Genomic DNA, 20074 nt, shown 5'->3' with positions numbered 1-20074 from the left:
TCGAACCTAACCAAACACTGTAGCAATCATATCGAAATAGTATGGACGGTTCTGGTTACGATTCAGAATTGAAAAATTTAAAATTAAATAATTGTTGAACCGTGAGCCGGAACTTAACCACAGTCATATATAGTGAAAATAATCAAACACTTATTTTGATAAATCGGTACGGTTCGGTTCCAATTTCGATTTTAAACCGCCAATCAAAACTTATGTATTTATTTACTACGTATTTATTTTTATAATTTTATTTCTTATTTAAAAATAGTCTAAATTTAACAATTATTTTATTTTATTTTTTCGATTCTGAATCGTAACCGTAACTGTCTATACTATTTAAGTTTAATTGCTACAGTGTTCGATTAGGTTCGTATCGAACCGTGATCTTCCATACATATTAGTAACAATTGATTGGAGAATAAAAATAAATGAAATAGTTATTTTAAGGACAAAAATGTCAATTTAACATTACAAGGGAAAAAATTATCACTTTTAAAATAACTGAGAGGGGAAAAGTGCCACTTTAATAACACAGGGGGGAAAAGTGCTATAAGCATATAACATAGAGGGGAAAAGTGCCATTTTCCCTATTCAAAATATATTAAATTATTTTAATATTTTAAAATATTCATCGTTATTAAAAGAATTTTTTACAATTTTAGTCCCACGACTATTGTGGTACTTGTAGAATTGATCCACGACTTTCAAACTTTGCAATTTTGGTCCATGACTATTGTTTTTGTTGCAAAAATGGTCCTTTTCCAGTCAACATATCGCCGGAAAATAGATCCGGCGAAATTTCCGGCAAGTTTTCGCCGGAAAAAAAATCCGATATATTTTTCGTCAATTTTTCGCTGGAAAAAAATTTCCCTTTCAAGTAGTATTAAAATGGACATTTACATTGTTGAAAAAAATTCATCTTTCTAGCGGGAAAACATCGATTATGCCGGAAAAACATATATTCTTATTTTGGTAAATTAATTAAAGTTAAAACTCGATTTAAAAAAAAATTAAAGTTAAAACTAATTCATTTTTGGTACTTTTTAGTTTAAATTTAATCTTAATAATATTATTTTTGTTGATCATGAATTTGTACTAATAATTTTGAATTTGTACTTAATTGGCTAAAACGTAAAAATAATTAAAATTTTAACTTTAATTAGTTTAAATAGTCAATCACATGTACATTTTAAATACATATACATTTTAAATAGCTTAATTTGCTCCAAAGTCCAAATAGCTCACTGCCATAATGCTCCAAATTTCAAATAGCTCACTGCCAGTAGTGTTCACTGCATTTCTATTTCTTCAATTGATTTTGACTTCAAAATTCTTATAATTATTTTAACTTAATTAAAAATAAATTAGTTTTAACTTTAATTAGTTTACCAAAATAAGAATATATGTTTTTCCGGCATAATCGATGTTTCCCTGCTTGAAAGATTAATTCTTTTCAACAATGTAAATATCCATTTTAATACTACTTGAAAGGGAAAATTTTTTCCAGCGAAAAGTTGACGAAAAATATGCCGGATTCTTTTCCGGCGAAAAATTACCGGAAAATTCGCCGGATTTATTTTTCCGGCGAGATGTTGACTGGAAAAGGACCACTTTTACAACATAAATAATAATCGTGGACTAAAATTACAAAATTTGAAAGTCGTGGACTAATCTTGCAAGTACCACAATAATCGTAGGACTAAAAATGCAAAAAATTCTTATTAAAATTTTAGTGACAACAATATAATCCTTACTCTCTCTCCCTCTCTTTTAAGGAGCAAGAAAGTGCAAATTGCAACAGTACCTAGTGAGCGCGTACTTAGCACGCTGCACCCACGTGTACACGTCCATATCATTATGTGTCCACTTCACCACTTGTATACAATATGCTACCGGTTAAGCACATCGTACTATATATATATATATGTACAATTGTAGCACTTTTACCTTTTTTTTTTTTTTTAAAGCTCAATCTAATGCTTCATGAATAATCAATTTCAAAGTATTAATCAAATCTTATGCCAAAAATAAACAAGTTGGCAGAGTTCAAACGTAATTATCATATGACATAAACATGTACTTTTTTTTCACCAAAATACCATTATTATTGGGTCTTGAATTGGAATTTGGATTAAACAGCTATAATCATTTTTGTATTACATGTGAGCTTATTTTATTTAAAGATGTATTACATGGATTCTTTTTATGTGTTAATTGATTATTGATTCTCGAGAGACTTAGGGGTCGTTTCCTTTATTTCTATGTTTTTTCATTTCCAGTTTTCCATTTCTCTAATTTTTCAATTTTCCTTTTCCATTTCTCCAGTTTTCTAATTTCCATTCTCCATTCCTCTAGTTTTTTTTTTTTTTATTATTGTTTTGATCTCTCTCTTTCTTTCTCTCTCTCTCTCTATATATATATATATATCACATTATCTAAGTAATATGATTTTCTTAAAAACAATTTTATAATTCGTTTCTTCACATAAAAAAGTTCAATACACTAATACTAAATGTAAATTTTAATACACTAATACTAAATAATTTTAGAAAGGAAAAGAAGCTTGTGAAAAGAAGAATAATTGCACGCAGTAGGAGTCGAAGCGTAGACCTTGCAAAACAAAACACTATCCACCCACCTTATTCCATCACTCCATTTAGAGAATATTGGTTCTCATTTCTCCAAATTTGTATATGAAGGGAAGAATGGAGATGAGATTAAAATTGGATGAATAAATTTAGTAAACAAGTTCTCCAATTTTTCTTAAGCGTCAAGAGAGCTTCCATACTATACAATTCAATTAACTTCTTTCTAAAAGGCTCATGTATATATAGTTGTACAAATTCACTTCCCAAACCAATGTGGGACAAATGCTTTTACAAAGTATTTTCACCTTCATTTTTCAATTCAAATGGGTATACATTTGAGAATCAATTTCTCATTTACCCATTATTCGTTTTGAGCATACAACATATTGTTGGAAATAATTCTCAAAAACCCAAGAAAATGGACGAAATAGAAAATCCACAAAAAACAAATAAACAAATAATTCCAGGAATTTAGACCTACAACAAAGGTTAGATAAACCTGGAATAAGGAGGGACGGAGAAGAACGGACTTTGGGGTAGTTGTAAGCACGAGTCGAGTTGCCTCTGTCCTTAAAACCTTATTTACTACCTTTCGGGGTGCTGGAGCGTTGCGGCCTAGGTTTCCCAAGATAAAACGTACTACGATTCCTGCGTTTGAGCACACAAACTTGGAACCCGGCGAACGAGAACGTGGGATGAACATAGGTGGCTAGAACGAAGGAAGAGCAGAGTTTCGAGGTGAAAAACTATGTATTTTCGTGTCACAAAATGCTCCTGCTCAACCTGGAAATATATAGTGGAGGAAGGGATTAATGGCATTCAACATGGCATTTAATTTTGGCATTGTAACCTCCTCTCCACTAACAACATATTTACTTCTCACTAACAGTCCATTAATAAGAAATAATGGCAGGATTTAATTAAATTAATTCCATAATGCCAAAGGTCATTCTTATGAACGGTCACAGTGGTAGTGATACGTCCCTGCAGGAGATTACCATGAGTTCCCCTGGAAGCTGGAGGTTCGCCAGACATCAGCCTGCGAGAGGTCCACGAGACATCGCTCCGTGCGACCAGCTTCCTTCGAGAGATCGCATCAGCGATGTCTCGAACGGTCAGTTAACAGCCGACCGCTCTACCACTGAGCTAGTGAGGAACAACGGACTTAAGGAAGCCGACTCTCGTTCTTTGGACCAACCTATGACCGAAAAAAAAGGAGTTCGTCACTATTTTTCACATACACCGGGAGAAAAGGTTACGATAGCAAGCCCCTCCCAAGACAAGGAGGCGAGCATGACCGGATGACCGGACGACATTCGTGCCGACGTACACAAGTCAAGCCTTTTCAGGCTTATTTTGGGATTTGATTTGCACCCCCTTTGCGCGCAAGAGAGAGCCTCTATGCCATACAAGTCAATTAACCTTAAAAAGCTTCTTGTATATATAGTGGGTGAAATCTTCTTCCCAAACCAATGTGGGACAAATGCTTTCCTTAAAGCTTTTCCCACAGTTTTTCCATCCCAATGGGTCTACTTTGAGAACCAATTTCTCATTCACCCATTATCCATTTTGAGCGTATAATATATCGATCTCTTCGTCTCACTACAAAGAATCCGAATCCACTTTGACCCGACCTAAATCGAATGTGGACCCTACATATATTTATACCACAAAATGGCCACTTAAAATGCCATTTATGCTATTTTTTCCAACACATATCAATTTCTTCATCTTACTACGAAGAGTGCGAATCCACTTTGACCCGACCCAAATCGAAAGTGAACTAACATATATTTGTACCACAAAATAGCCACTTATAATGTCATCTTATGCTGAAAGTTTCAACAAAAATTACCAATTTTAAAAGTTTCATATATAATGGCAGACATGAAAATTTGAAATTCTAAACTAATATATCACTTTCGTGAACCTTCAAGGCTATATAGGTGATGAATTTAATTAACATGGGTAGACCGAATTAATAAACCCAATAAGATTTAAGGGGGTTGACAAGATAAGATAAATGCAAGGAACATGGTAATAAAAAGACGAAGGTAAATAATCATGGAGATTCTTGTATTAAGTCAATGTAAAATGCTATTACAAAGGACAGACTCATGCAATAACAAGACAAAGTGTGTTTAGGACAAAGTAGATGTTTTAATGAGACAAGATTACATGCTTTTATACTAATTTAGGTCTAACCACTCAGAGAGATTGGAGGGGGAGCCCTCTAACGGCCTTGGACCGTGTTTTACGCCAAGAAGACCGCGTCAAACTAGGACTCAAGGTCGGGTCGGCTCGTGAGGTCGATCGGACAACCTCATGGAGTCGGCTTGGGCCCGAGGCGGCCTAGCTGGGTGGACTCGTCCTCAAGTGGGCCTGGGTCGGCCCCGTACTCCTACTTTGGATTGACCCACGACAAGCTCGGGTATGATTTGTCCATTAATAGAAAGCCACTACATTAAGTTATACCAATGTGCTTTCATTTTATTTCATACCCTTTGACATGGTCTAGGCTAGAGCCCAGGCGGTTTAAGCTTAATGTTGATGCTATGTTCGATGTCAGAAGTGGCAGTACGGGATTTGGGTGGATTGTATGAGATTCAAAGGGGGAATTTGTCGTTGCTAAGTCAGTGCATTGGCATGGTGTGGGATCGGCTTAGGAAGTGGAGGTGATGGGAATTTAGGAGGCGTTGAACTGGCTAAAGGAGATGAATGTTAGTGAGGTGGATGTGGAGTTGAATGCACAAGAGGTTTTCCAATAGGTTGCACGGGGAGTTGTTGCTTGATCTCGTGGTTGATGATGTGAAAGACGTTGCAACTAGTGTTAACAAGCCAATGTCCTTATTTGTTAAACGATTAGCGAATCGGAACGCCAATTTACTTGCTAGGGTAGTCGGTTCTTGGTCAGATTGTAAGAACTGGAATCATGTTTTGCCGTAATTTATTTTGGCTGATTTGAGTTTTGATAATCAATAAAGTTCTTTTCCTCTCAAAAAAAAAAATATTTAAAATAATGGGTTTTATTTTCCTCCCATTAATTAATGTAAATTATATGGCAAAAATATATATTCCCAAAATTACAAATAGGGGCCATGGTATACCACATTAATGGAGATGCAAACTTGAATTGGGAATTGAAAGACGCATGTTATAGGCATTGAGTGCAAGCATATCATTATAATGGGATTTGAAAACCAGCCCACAAAAAGTAATTAAATGAGTCACCCTGACGCGTAAATGAGTATAAGCTCTATAAAGGGCGAGCCCTCTAGTACATGTAATGACCCAAAAGTGGATGCTTCTTTCCCTTTTAGACAATGACGGATATCAAATGCTTCTTTCAGTAGGTGCAAACAATTTTAGATATTAAAAATGATATTTACCTCTCGTAAATTTAGATTTAATTGTTTATCTACTATATATATATATATATATATATATATATATATAAATTTGTTCAAATGTGACCGCACCTTCCCGTGCGGTCGGTGCAGTTCACACCACTCAATGTTAGAAAATACAGCAGTCAATGTTAGAAAATGCATCACAACGAAAATACACAAAAACACCAAAAAAACACCACATCCAAAATAATGCACCATAACTCCCCTGCCCCTAGACCCTAGTGGTGCATTTGCTAACACTGGGTGGTATATATTTGCATACCTAGTGGTGTGTTTTTTGGTGATGCATACCTAATGATACATATTTGTGTGGTGCATTTTCTAACATTAAGTGGTGTATATTTGTATACATAGTGGTGTGGCCGCACTGACCGCACGTTAAGGGCCGACCACACTTGATCATGACCCTATATATATATATATATATATATATATATATATATATATATATTAATCTAACCATATATATATTTTTATTAACTTAGGTGATCCCAACTTTGTCGAACTAATCCTAAGCCTATACCCCTATAAAAACCCACCCCTAGAACCACTGCGAAGGTAAATTGCGAGTCACGCAATTAGTTCACCAGTCAAATCATAGTTTTAATGTGCGCTCAAGGAATTCAAATAACTAGAATTCATATCGAGACTAATCTTGTTGATATCAATTAGGACCTCAAAAGTTAGTGTGATTAATGAAGTACTTTATATTAATTATGTCATTCCTACAAAAAAAAAAAAAGAAGCGTGGCTTTCAATCCAACATGGTTATGCCATGGATGATAATTTTTCTTTTAAAAAAACCAGCTATGTTGCAAGCTTGCAAATTGCAATACCGTCCGATTTCTTTTTCTTTTTTTCTTGTTTCTTTTAATGAAGTTAATGTTGTTGTTGTTGTTATATTTTGAATGGAAAATGGGTCAAATAGACACTTCAACTTTACTAAAAAAAAATTATTTAGGTTCTTAAATATTCAAAAGTTGCAATTAAACCCATAAACATGTTATTTTGGAGCATTGGAGGCCAGAAATCGATTGGTGGCCTATGATTGCAGGTGCAAAATTTATGTTCATAGGCACAAAATTTCACATCATAAGACACAAAAATTCATAACGTAAAACACAACTACTAATTTGTTTTAGGTATTGAATTTATACTTTTAAGATACAAAATTTTATAACATAAGATACAAAAACTCACAACATAAAATACATACATATGCACCAGGTTCCACAATGCACTGTGAACCCTGGTCTATGGTATAGTTTACGGATTGACCAACCGGTTTCTAGGCTTCAATGCTCCAAAATAACATGTTTATGAGTTTAATTGCAACTTTTAAACGTTTAAGGACATAATTGATTTTTTATATAATAAAGTTTAGAGGCCTATTTAACCATTTTTTGTATTTTGAAAATAAGTTGAAATTATAGGGATGCATAGGAAATAATAGCGAATTGTAATTGCAATTATTTATATGATACTATGAGCCATTGTTAAAAGTAAGAGACTATTTTAAGGGTGTAGATAACGGCAAATTATACTATAAACTTTGTATTATAAACCTTAATTTAAAATAATTTTCAAATTATATGTCTGTACGTGGTTGACATATTATGTACCTGCATACAAAAGAAAAATCAATTAGTAGTGAAGTGTAATATTGACGATGATTTGCTTTTGGAGTAGAATAAGGTTGGCTTTAAGATTATTATCATTAATGATCAAGGAGTTTTCTATGATTGCCAAAAATAGTTTGTTGAGCTGTGCTTTGGACCTGGGTTTGGCCTGGGTTTGGCTGAAACTTTGGTGTGTAAGGAGGTGCTTTTCTAGTTGAAGCAGACGGGGTTTTTTTTTTTTTTTTTTTGAAGATTGAAGCAGACGGGGTTTTCTATAGTTATTATTGAAATTGATTATTTGGTGCTTGAGCATGCCATAAAGAATCAGGATGTGTATTATTTTTACAACGGTAGTTTGGTTTATATATATATATATATACTAGTATTTTGTACGCGCGATGCGCGAAAATTCATGCCCAATATTAAAACATTAATAAATACAAATAATTAAAATTTATATTTCGAATTATATATACACAAATAATATATGTATTTTATACACACACATATATGATTTACCATACATAGAAATTTAATTAAAATATAATCAACCATTAAATTAATTATATAATGATTTTAATAAAATGATAATTAAAGAATAGGAAAAAGATATGATAGATATAGGTGTATGGTAATAATGATGTAGTTAAAAGTAACGGTGTTATAACGGTGTAAGGGTAGTTTTGTATAATAAGAATGTAGTAGGGATAATTTTGTCTAACAACATTGAAGTGTACAACATTTAAAGTAAAATGTATACATTTATTAGCATACAAAAGGAGGAACATAAATCAAGGATATAACCTTGATTGAGACTTATTAAGTTTTTAGATATAGTCTTAATATAATGAATTTCCTCTTTACTTTTTAAAAGTAGTGTCACACAAGGAGGTTAGTATTTTGAGGTAAATTCAAAAAAGTGCATATTATGAAAACAATAGTTTTGAAAATAATCTTATTATTGATTAATTCATGATGATATAAGGTACATGATAAAAATATGTATTTATATGGATACAAAAAGTTCAATTAAGACTTCAGTGATTCTCTCTAGTGGGAGGTCATGGGTTCGAGCCTCAGTGGGGCCAATGTTGACTTTGTTGGGCTTCAGTAGGTTGAGAAAGTATACGAACAGATACTACATGTAACAGGGTCAATAGTATTCAAAAAAAAAAAGTTCAATTAAGATAAGAATGATAAATGGTAACATTCCTAATAATATGGGGAGAAGGAGAATGAATTCTAGTGTGCCAAGAATAAAGAGTTGTAATACACCCCTTCAAGCTTAAAGTTCTACATTGAACTCGACCCTTAAATTAGATCATTTAGTCTTGTTGTGGTTTGTGACTTTACCCATAATAAATGCATTGCTTGCCATTTGTTCTTATCAGGGGTTGTTCACTTTTAGTACAAAGAAGAAGATAACATGAAAAGATAGAAATGTCTTTGGTCTAGACGGTCAAACAAACGATAAGTATGATGGAAGACTAAAAGTGGTATGATCAGAAAAAAAATAGGCAAAAATTTGTATGGTGAACTAAAAGTGGATAACTCCTAATAAAAGTAGGACTAAAAAAATGAATTAACTCATTTAGAGAATACCATTTTACCAAACTTGGAGATCTTATGCCTCCTGCCTAAGAAACTTTCTCCTAGACAGGCATCAGACCACAAGATTGAACTTGAGTTAGGTGCGAGGCCCCCCTGCTAAGGCCATGTACATGATGTCCCCATACAAGTTGGATTTGCGGCTGAGTTACTAACAAGTCAAAGTATACCCATGTGATGAGCAGAAGACCACCATGGTCACGAGGTATGGTTCTTTTGAGTTCCTGGTTATGCTGTTTGGATTGACGAATCCACTACTACTTTTTGTAATATGATAAATGATGTATTTATTGTATGAGTTCCTTGACTAGTTTGTGGTCATTAATCTTGATGATATTGTAATTTATTCTGAAAGTTTAGACTAACATGTTGTACATCTTAGAAAAGTGTTCTAAATGTTGGGCGAACATGAATTGTATGTGAAGAGTACATAATATGTTGACTGCTTAATAAGAGACTCATACTACATTACTCTATAAAAATCAGAGTCATTTTCTTTTTTGGTCATACTGTTATTGGGACATTTTGTCAATTTTAGTCCACTTTATTAATTTTTACCATATTGCGACTAGTCTTATTTAGCATTTGCCACTTTTAGTCCACCGTTAGAATTTTCGTTAAATGACTGTCTAAGACAAAGATGTTTTCGTCTTTTCATGCTTTGGTAGTCTTCTTTACCCTTTGCTCTATGCTTTGACTGAGGGGTTCTTTGGGCTTTTCTCTCTGAGTGCAAGCGCATCATTTGAAGTTCATATTACTATATTTATTGCAGAAATGGAGCTGAAACTCTGAAAGCGCATCTTTTGGCAAAGGTCACTTGCCTCGCCGACAAGGCCGACAAGCTGTCGATCTTCTTGATCTTGATTTTTTGTCTCACCATTGTTGTTGTTAAGCTAAGCTAAGCTACCTAGTACAGCGCCTCTCAAGTACTGCAAATTAAATCAGGATCTTTATCAAATATGAAGCGAAATAAAGCTAGCTAGAGAGAGTTGCAAGTTTGCAACTTAACTTGCAAGAATATCTATAACTTGCAATTGCAAGTTTGGCCTTGGCTAAATTCGACCGGTTGTTATGCCATGGACTCGCGTCCACTTTGCAATGTGGATTCGGGTTCATGTTCACAATTACAGAACTCTATATTCACAATTATAGAATTTTATATTCACAATTTCATAACTCCATATTCAATAGTATAACACAATTTTTGAATGAGTTAATACCATCTAAGGTCCTCCGAGTATAATGGTTTAGCCACGTTTAGTCCTAAACTTCCAAATTACCACATGTGGTCCTTCAACTTTTAAATTGTTACCATCGGTGATCCAAGTTAACCACCTAAGGTTCTTCAACTATCAAATTTTAACCACACATGGTCCTTCAACTATCAAATTTTAACCACACATGATCCTTCAACTATCAAATTTTAACCACCTATATAGTCCTTACAAGAAGACCATAGATGGTTAAATTTTGAAAATTGAAGGACCATGAGTGGTAAACATAAACCACAGATCATAACAATTTGAAAGTCGAAGGACCATAGGTGGTAATTTGAAAGTTTAGAGTAAACATGGCTAAACCACTATACTCGGAGGACCGCATATAGCATTAACTCATTTTTGAATTTATATAACAAAATTGTGAATATGAAGTTCAAAAATTGTGAATATTGAGTAATGTAATTTTGTATATTGAAATCTAAAATTATGAATATACAGTTCTAAAATTGTAAACATAAAGTTCTAAATTTATGAACATGGATACGGGTCCATATCATAATTTGCCAGATTCGACTTCCTAGTTTCCAGTTTCCACTCCAAATTAAACATACACCACAGAGCATTTTATGTTTCGATAGAGTTAATAATTAATCTTGAAATTAGTCCCTCGATTATGTTATGTTTACTTAAAATTTACTGCTGCAGTCTTTATTTATAATGTAACATCCAACCAAGAAAAGTTGTGTCTACAGACTACAGAGATTATAAACACCATGTTAGATTATTAGCATCCGTGAAAAATATAAAGTTGAAACTTATAAAGAAAAATAGGAAAATTGTAGTTAATTATATTTATGCCCCTCACAAATATGTCAATTATCAATGTCATCTTTAAATTATTAGTGGTGTAAATGTTGTCCCTCAATTTTCAAAACGTGACATATATTGTCCCTCCCCTAATTGAAAGAAGGAGAAACATTGTTGTCGGCGGAAAGAGAACAAACGAAGAAAGAACAATGGAAGAAAAAAACGTGGTCTTCGAACATGAAAAACGGCGGGTAACCACATTTACACCATTAATAATTTAACGGAGGGACAATATATGTCACGTTTTGAGAATTGATGGACAATATTATACCACTAATAATTCAGATGTGACATAACTTACATAATTATAATTGACATATTTATAAGGGACATAAATTATAATTTTTCAAAAAAAATATTTGCACACAAAGTTTCACTCACTGAAATGGCTTTACAACCCATTGTATTTTCTGGATACTCGTGAATTGGACGAACCACACAAATTAATCAAGTAAAACCATGTTAGTGAGTACAAAACTTTGGTTGCGTATAGGCTATAGCATTATATGACGATTTCTTTTGCTTCCCTGCTAGTAAAATTCTTTAGAGATGACATTCTATAAATAAGTGCAAAATCAGTTCATAAATAATATGAAAAAAAAAATTAATAATGTACTTAGACATATAAAATACAAAAACTTACCTTATGTTCTTGAAGTGGAAAAAATGCTTTTAGAGTTGAAAAATTTTAAAATACGCATCCTATAAGTGGAAAATAATGTTGCGAAGTGAAAATAATGCTTCAAGAATTAATTTTTAACCATGATTTCAAATACCAAAACACAAATGAAGAAAAAAAAATTGAAATGCAACGAGTTACAAATTAATTTTGACAAATATAACAAGAAAATTTCATTCATAAAATATTTAGGGATTTATGAAATTAGAAATTTAGGGTTAATGATTTGATCATTCGTACTTGTCGTTGAGGAGTTGTTGCTTCATGAGTGACAACTCACGAAGACTAACGGAGTTAGTGACTGAAAGCTTGAGGCAGAGGTGACGGTTTGCGCGAACTGTTGGCTCGCTATTGTCCTGCGTGTTGCAAAGGCGCAAATTATGGTGCACAAGCATTAATGCAGGCTGCTATTACTCAATGAAGAGTGATCAAAGATTGAAGTTCGTTATTGCAGAGGGATAAAGAAGAGAGATGAGCTAAGGAGCACCAATAAATTTAGGAATTTTGAGTGGTTTATGAAAGAATGACTAAAAGTGGACCGACACCTATAAATTTAGAAATTTTGAGTGGTTTATGAAAAAATGACTAAAAGTAGAACAACACCTATAAATTTAGGAATTTTGAGTGGTTTATGAAAGAAGGACTAAAAGTGGAACGACACCTATAAATCTATGACCAAAAATGAAATTAATTCATTAGAATCAATTAAATATGAGCTAATAATATGGTATGTTGAATATACCAAAATGCCATCATGCTTAATATCATTTAAACATATTTGTTGACGGATGACAAAAAATTGTCATGCCACAACCATGCTAGAATCAATGGGGAATGTTATGAAAAAAAAAAAAAGAAGAAGTGAAACGACACATATAAGTCTATCACCAAAAAAAATAAATTAACTCATTTAGAAATATCAAATATGAGTGTATGTTTATTAGAACAATACTATTGGTTTATCAAAAGGGAAAATTACAATTTTGGTCCCACAATTGTTTTCAACTGTTAATGTAGTTCTTAGTTTTCAATTTCAATTAATTTAATCCTCGAATTATTTAAAATTTCGTCAATTAAACCCTTTCGAGGACTAAAATGGTGATTTTCCCATTTTTTAAATTTCATCAATTTGATCCTTGAATGTTTAATTGACGAAATTTTAAACAATTCGAGGATCAAATTAGTTGAAATATAATTGAAAACTAGGGACTACATTGACAGTTGGGAAACAATTTAGAGACCAAAATGGTAATTTCCCCTTATCAAAAAGACACCGACCAATCATCATTAAAACATTTTTTAAATTTCTTTTTGGATAAATAAAAATAATATAGAAAATATATATCGCTAGAAATATGTTGTTGAGATATTTGAAATGACACATAATTTAATGAACTTGCAATAATAATTTAATGCATATGCAATAGTGACATATCACCTCCCACTAGTGTGTGCAAATTTGCGAACAGGTGTGTGCATTGTGCTTTGAGCGACACACACACACTGTGTTCTACAACGTTGCATTCACCTCCCCGATAATTCAACACACTTGTTTGCGAATTTTGCACACACTAATGGTAAGTGATATGCATACTAAAAATTGTATATAATTACGAAGGTTTTACTATGTAAAAATAAAAACATTGCACACACTGTTATACCAAAATGCATGATAGTAAGCACACAGTGTAAATAGGGTCGTATGGCTTCACAACCTTTGGCCGCATTATTACACACTAATATGGTTTATATTGCAGTATTGCACACACTCATGGACAGATACACACAGTTCTCAACATTATTCCACAACATTGGCGACACTCAGTAAAATGCACACACCATTTTGTGTGTTTGCAACATTTAAGATATGTTGTATGCATACTAAAAAAATATACAACATGATTCCTACGTTTAATTTTTTATTTTTATTTTTAGTTTTGTTTTCAACCATTGATAGAATCCCTCTAAATAAGGATAATATTGTATTTCAATTATATTCCAATTCAAACAAAAAACTAAAAGAGTGAATTCTTTTTTTGGTCATACTATTATTGGGGCATACCAATTTTAGTCCACCTTATTAATTTTTGCCAAATTGCGACCGATGTTATTTAGCGCTTGTCACTTTTAGTCCACCGTTAGATTTCCCGTCAAGTGGCCATCCAAATGGTAAATGGTTGCAACCTCATGTTTAATGGACAAGATGTTGAACCACCACGCCAACCATGTTGGTTCTCTCTCTCTTCTCTATGGGCTTTACTTTTTTTTTTTTTTTGTCAAACCACGAGTTTCCATGAGCATATCATAACGATAAGAGGCACCTTTAAACCTATACTATACTCAGACCGGTTGTTATACCGTGGACCATGGTCCAAAAATGGGGTCGTTTCTTTTAGTAAAGGAACCGCAACCGTTAAGTTTTAACAAATCCCGTATTTTTTTTGTGTGTTCATAACAAAATTGAACTACAGTGTATCTAAAATTAAACTGAATAAATTGTCTCGTATATTGTGTTTATATTATCGAATGAAACTGTAATTGAATTGAAATGATACTTTAGTTGTATTGAAATGAAACTGCAGTATATGTAAAATGAAACTGAATAACATGTCTCAAATATTGAGTGTATATTGTCAAATAGAATTGTAGTTGAATTGAAATGATACTTTAGTTGTGCTGAAATGACACTCCAATATGTATAAAAAGAAACTAAGTAACATGTCTCACATATTGAGTGTATATTGTCAAATGAAACTGTTGTTATATCAAAATCATATTTTAGTTGTGTTGTAATGAAACTACAATGTATATAAAATAAAACTGAATAACAGTTTCACATATTTGAATGTATATTGTCAAATGAAACCGTAGTAGAATTAGTATTATGATTTAGTGGTGTTGTAATAAGACTACAGTGTTTATAAAATGAAATTCAATAACATGTCTCAACTATTGTATATATAATGTCGAATGAAACTGTAGTTAAAATAAATTGAGACTTTAGTTATGCTAAAATTAAATTAGGAAAAATTGTAATATATGCCCCTCCATAATATGTTAATTATTATCAATGTCACCCCTGAATTATTAGTGGTGTAAATGTAGTCCTCAATAATTTTCAAAATCGTACATATATTGCCCATCCCTTACAGTACGGAGGGGCAATATATATACTGTTTTGATAATTGAGGGACAATATTTACACTTGGGAGGGCAATATGTGTATCGTTTTGAAAGATGAGAGACAACATTACACCACTAATAATTCAGGGGTGACATTGATAGTTGTCATATTATGGAGGGGAATAAATTACAATTTTCACATTAAATTACAATGTATATAAAATCAAACTAAATATGTTATACAAACAGAACTAATTACGCGGAACGGGTGCCGTCTTTTTTTTTTCATTAAAAGAAATGACACCGTTTTTTACCATGATCCATACAACTTTATGGACCATGATCCATAGTAAAATTTGTCATACTCAGACTAATCTACGTTCGCACTAAGCAAAGTGCTAGTGAGATTTATTTTTCTATGGGCGTTACTTTAGCAGTCGTTATACCGTGGACCTGCACCATGGCTGATACTGCAGTTGTGTTGAAAGGAAACTGAAGTTGCGCGGAACAGATGCCGTTTCATCCGTCTGAAACTGCAGTTGTGTTGAACTGATACTGCAGTGTGTTGAACGGATGAAACGGCCCATGTTACGCGCAACTGCAGTTCCCTTTCAACACAACTACAATATCAGTTCAACACAACTGCAGTATCAGCCATGACCATGGTCCATTGTGGACCATCGCCTCCAGAGTATAATTTGGTAAAATATCAGTTATTTTTTTTTGGTAAAATAAATATCAGTTATTACTTATTATTAATGAAATCAACAGTTTAGAAATATATACAGTTTCTTTCTCTTCTCTATGCGCATTACTTTAGTGGGCAAAATAAATAAGATAAATATCGGCTATTAATGAAATCAACAGTTTAAAAAATATAAAGTTTAATTTCTTCCCTTTTACTTTTCTCTCTTTTCTCTATAAATATGATAATTTCTGGTTTATGGAGATGCAATTCTTTTGTCTTGTTTTCCTAGTTTTCCTTCTCCCGGCCTTCTGCTTCAGCGCCGTATTCTTCATCTCTCAGAATGGTCGACAATGGTAGATGGTAGATGTTGCGCTTTTAATATGAAACACAATCCAAATCGCAACGCCACACTCAATCAATGGACAGTGCTAATATATACTCTGCCCAAGAAGATCGAATTTCATTTGGTGGTTCATACTTTGACACCGTTGACGTGGCTATCAGAATATCAATCGGTGGGGATGTGTGGCATAGGAAAAAAAATTTTCAGGTGCATTTTGTTTTTAAATTTTTTTAATACTTTCCTTTTGATTGTAGCTCTTGTTTGCTTGTGTTTTCTGCCTCTTCACAATTTTCGATAATCGGTTACATTTCATTATTGGGGGATGAAAGTCTACAGTTCAATTAGGTGTTGCAATTGATGGTTTATTTTGGCTTGAGCGTACTTGTCATTGTACTTATTTCTAGATAAGTTTTGTTTTGCTGTGTTTGGAAATCAGGAAAATGACTTTTGAAAAATTGAAAATAAGTCTTTTCCTGGTAAACATTTTCCTTTTCAAGGTGTTTGGTTGCATTCCGGAAAACCGTCTTGACGTGTTTGGTTCATTATCTCGACAATGAGTGTAATTGTACAATTAAACATTTTAATTATTTTATTTAAAATATAAAAATATTTATAATAATATTAAAAATAATATTATTTATTATTTTTTAAAAAAAGGTTTCCTACGGTGTGGAAACTAGTCCTTGTCAATGTAGCCTTGGTCTGGAAAATGAATTCTGCCAAAATTTGACGACAGTTATTTTCCCTACCCCAGAAATCATTTTCCAGTTTCCAAACACATCCTTAATTTCATGGGTGAACAATTGTTAATACAACAACCAGGTTTCAATTATGTGTGCAAAGAAACAGTTCTTTCATGGAAATGACTGATGGGTTACTATTACCTCAATTTTTGGTTGTAAAAGGATTTAGCATCGAGTTTATTAACTGTTGTTTGATTTGATTCGTTCCTCCATGCAAAATATTTTCCTACTTACTCTAGTGTCAATTAATGAAGGCCCTTTGTGTCAATCATAATAGACACTAAGTGCATATTTGTTTCCCTTTAATTTTTATTTGAAAATGCCAAATTCTACTTTAGTTTTGATAATATGTAGCGTTGGTTATAACTGATGCAAAAGTTACTTTGTTCTTAGTTATGGATTGTTTTTTTCGCAGAAGTGTTGGCTGCGCTATTGTGATTAATATGTAGCGTTGGTTATAGCTGATGCAAAATTGATCCATACATACACTACGTCAGTTATTTTGCGACGTAGTTGTGGATGACGTAGTAAATTAATGATACGACGTTGGTTTCCGAAAACTGACGTCGTATGGCATTTAAAAAATAAAAAGTAAGGCTTCGACGTCGGTTATTATACATATTCGACGTCGTATCTATTTTAAAAAAATAAAATAAAATAGTTACGACGTCGGTTATGTGTAACCGGCGTTGTATCTTAAAAAAAAAATTGATCGTCTGCATCATGGAGGAAATGAACAAAAATAAACCGCTGTTCATCTTCCTCCTTCGAAACCACCTTCTTCAACTCTACACCTCTAAAACAACTATTAAAAATATATACTCCTTGGCAGTAGAAAACGCCTTCTCAGTATGTATCTATTAAAAATATTCGTCCACTGCACAAAAACAGATCAATCTGAGTTAGATGTGTAACAACTTATCAAGTAACTAAAGTTAGAGGAGGTACAATCAATAAGAGTAAGGAATGTCTGTTCCAAGACCAAGAGGGTACAATCTTTTACCTCTGACTTCTAATTATGTTTCTTACCATTTTTTTTCATTGATATTTTCTGATTTCTGTTTCTTTGGACTAACAGGGATCATACATCTATGCTAATATCATATAGGATGATGTGTTAAAGTACAAGAATCTAATCCAAGAGGGCAAGTTGTATTCTATAAAGAATTTTTTGGTGGTGACCAGCTATTTTATGTATAAAACTACTCAACATCCCTTTATGATCAAGTTCAACTACAAAACTGAGATTAAAGAGATTAAATCTAAAGATTTTCCTATGTTTATGTTTTACTTAGAGAGTTATGAATCCTTGAAAGATCCTACTTTAGTCAATGATAAAGATTTGCTTGGTGAGTAGTTGTGATTTATGCTCCTGTTGACAAGATAATTGGTGGCAAACCATCCAGGGTAATAGACTTCCTAATTGCTGACAATGAGTAAGTGTGAAGCCTAAACCTTTTTTACATTTTCTTACTGATTACCTAATTTCTAATGCAATTTAATGCAGGGAAAAAACCCTAAAGTGCACTGTTTGGAATGAGCATGTTGTTGTCATGCTTCCTTTCTATAATGCATATTTGAAAGAACCACTCATTGTGGTTCTTCAACTATGTCGTGCTAAAGTTGTCAATGGTAAGTATTACATCTCTTTTGGTTTATATGTTTGAATTATTACATTTCACTACTAACACATCATATCCTGTGATTTAGGTGAAGTCAGAATTACAAGTTCATATGATGCAACAAAGCTGCATTTCAATTCATCTTTTGATGAGTTCATTGAATCCAAATCAAAGTAATGAACTAATAACTACACTTTTAAAAATTTTTAAACCATTGAAAAGCTTACTAAGTCCTTGATTTTTACTAAATGTAGGTTATTATCTGCTATTCACAGTCCTGTTCGCAGTATGAGTACTGTCACAGTGCTGTCCCAGTCTACTGGATTATCTGATTTCAGGAGTGGTGCTGTTGTGGTTTCTACTATTTCTAATCTGTTACTTCAAAAAGAGGTAAATAACTTGTTTCTATACTTAGTTCCCATTTTAATGACTGTTTTTATTTTATTTACCAGCTATTTAAACACTTACTTGAAAATGTGTGGTAGGATGGTGATTTCTATGTTGCAGCTGAGATTCTCGGCATCGAAGGTTCTGGCCGTTGGTATTACATCTTTTGCATAACAGCAGGTTGTAACAAAAAGTTGAAAAACGATGAAAAATATATGATTTGTAAGAAATGTGAAAAACAATATGCACAAGGCACAGTGAGGTATAAGATAATTGTTAGAGTGATTGATAAGACAGGTGATGCTCCCTTCCTATTATGGGATAGAGAAGTTGCTGAATTAGTAGGAATCCTAGCAAAATTGTTGCATGAAAAGTATAAAAAGGTAAACTATTTCTTAATTGTATACAATTACACATTGAAATTGAAATAACATAAAAATATGTGTTTTTATAGGAGAATCAAATTCTAGTGGAGTTGGAGTCACTAATTGGTATGACAATGATATTCAAGATATTAGTTAAAACAAGTCAATTTAGATGACCTAATTCAGCATTCACTGTCATGAAACTCTCAAGGGATGAGCTATTGGTTTCTACCTACTGTCAGAAGTTGAATGATGACCAGGAAAAAGATTTAATGTCTAAGATGATAGAAGATGATGAAGGAGAAGATGAAGAATCAGAAATGGTAACCTACCTAAGACTGTAAAATTTTAAAATTTAATGGCTCTTAGTTGTTTTTTTTTTTTTTAGCCAAAAAGCAATACTTTCATTAAGGGTTCGTTTGGAAAGCAGTAAAATGACTTCTGGAAAATATTTTTTGGAAAATGAGTCATTTTCTGGAAAATAGTTTCATTTCCCGTGTTTGGATGTATTATGAAAAACTGTCTTTGTGTGTTTGGTTCATTTTCTGGAAAATGGGTAGAATTGTATAATTAAACATTATAATTATTTTATTTAAAATATAAAAAAATATAATAACGTTAAAATAATTTTATTCATTAAAAATAGAATTAAAAAAATATATACAATGTAGCACAAGTTTCTGCAATGGTTTCTGGCGGATTTCCGGAAGTTTCCCTAGGAGGTCCACGATTATGGATGATATGCCTTGGTTTTGGCCGAGCGAACATGTGAAACGGTCGTTTTGGCGATTCCTGAAAATGACTTACGGAGA

General features: G+C 32.8%; 1 protein-coding gene across 1 annotated transcript; it reads left to right on the top strand.

Moving 5' to 3' along the window:
- The first annotated feature begins 3524 nt into the window (after positions 1–3524).
- LOC116029849 lies at positions 3525–19606 on the top strand. The gene is made up of 8 exons (XM_031271888.1): positions 3525–3771; positions 18246–18324; positions 18396–18520; positions 18599–18683; positions 18765–18900; positions 18996–19280; positions 19352–19388; positions 19449–19606. Exons 1-8 carry the CDS (start codon positions 3525–3527, stop codon positions 19604–19606), a joined length of 1152 nt encoding a protein of 383 aa, XP_031127748.1.
- Positions 19607–20074: the final 468 nt, after the last annotated feature.

Source organism: Ipomoea triloba, chromosome 9 (assembly GCF_003576645.1).
Source record: "Ipomoea triloba cultivar NCNSP0323 chromosome 9, ASM357664v1".
In the NCBI taxonomy this organism is placed as follows: Eukaryota; Viridiplantae; Streptophyta; class Magnoliopsida; order Solanales; family Convolvulaceae; genus Ipomoea; species Ipomoea triloba.
The sequence above is the reverse complement of the archived record's forward strand: the minus strand, read 5'-3'. Positions and strand labels throughout refer to the sequence as shown.

Coding starts and splice junctions, on each gene's coding strand:
- LOC116029849 (XM_031271888.1), top strand. CDS start 3,525: ATGCCAAAGGTCATTCTTATGAACGGTCACAGTGGTAGTGATACGTCC. Junction 18,684..18,764: donor TTCATTGAATCCAAATCAAA/GTAATGAACTAA, acceptor TACTAAATGTAG/GTTATTATCTGCTATTCACA. Junction 18,901..18,995: donor ATCTGTTACTTCAAAAAGAG/GTAAATAACTTG, acceptor AATGTGTGGTAG/GATGGTGATTTCTATGTTGC.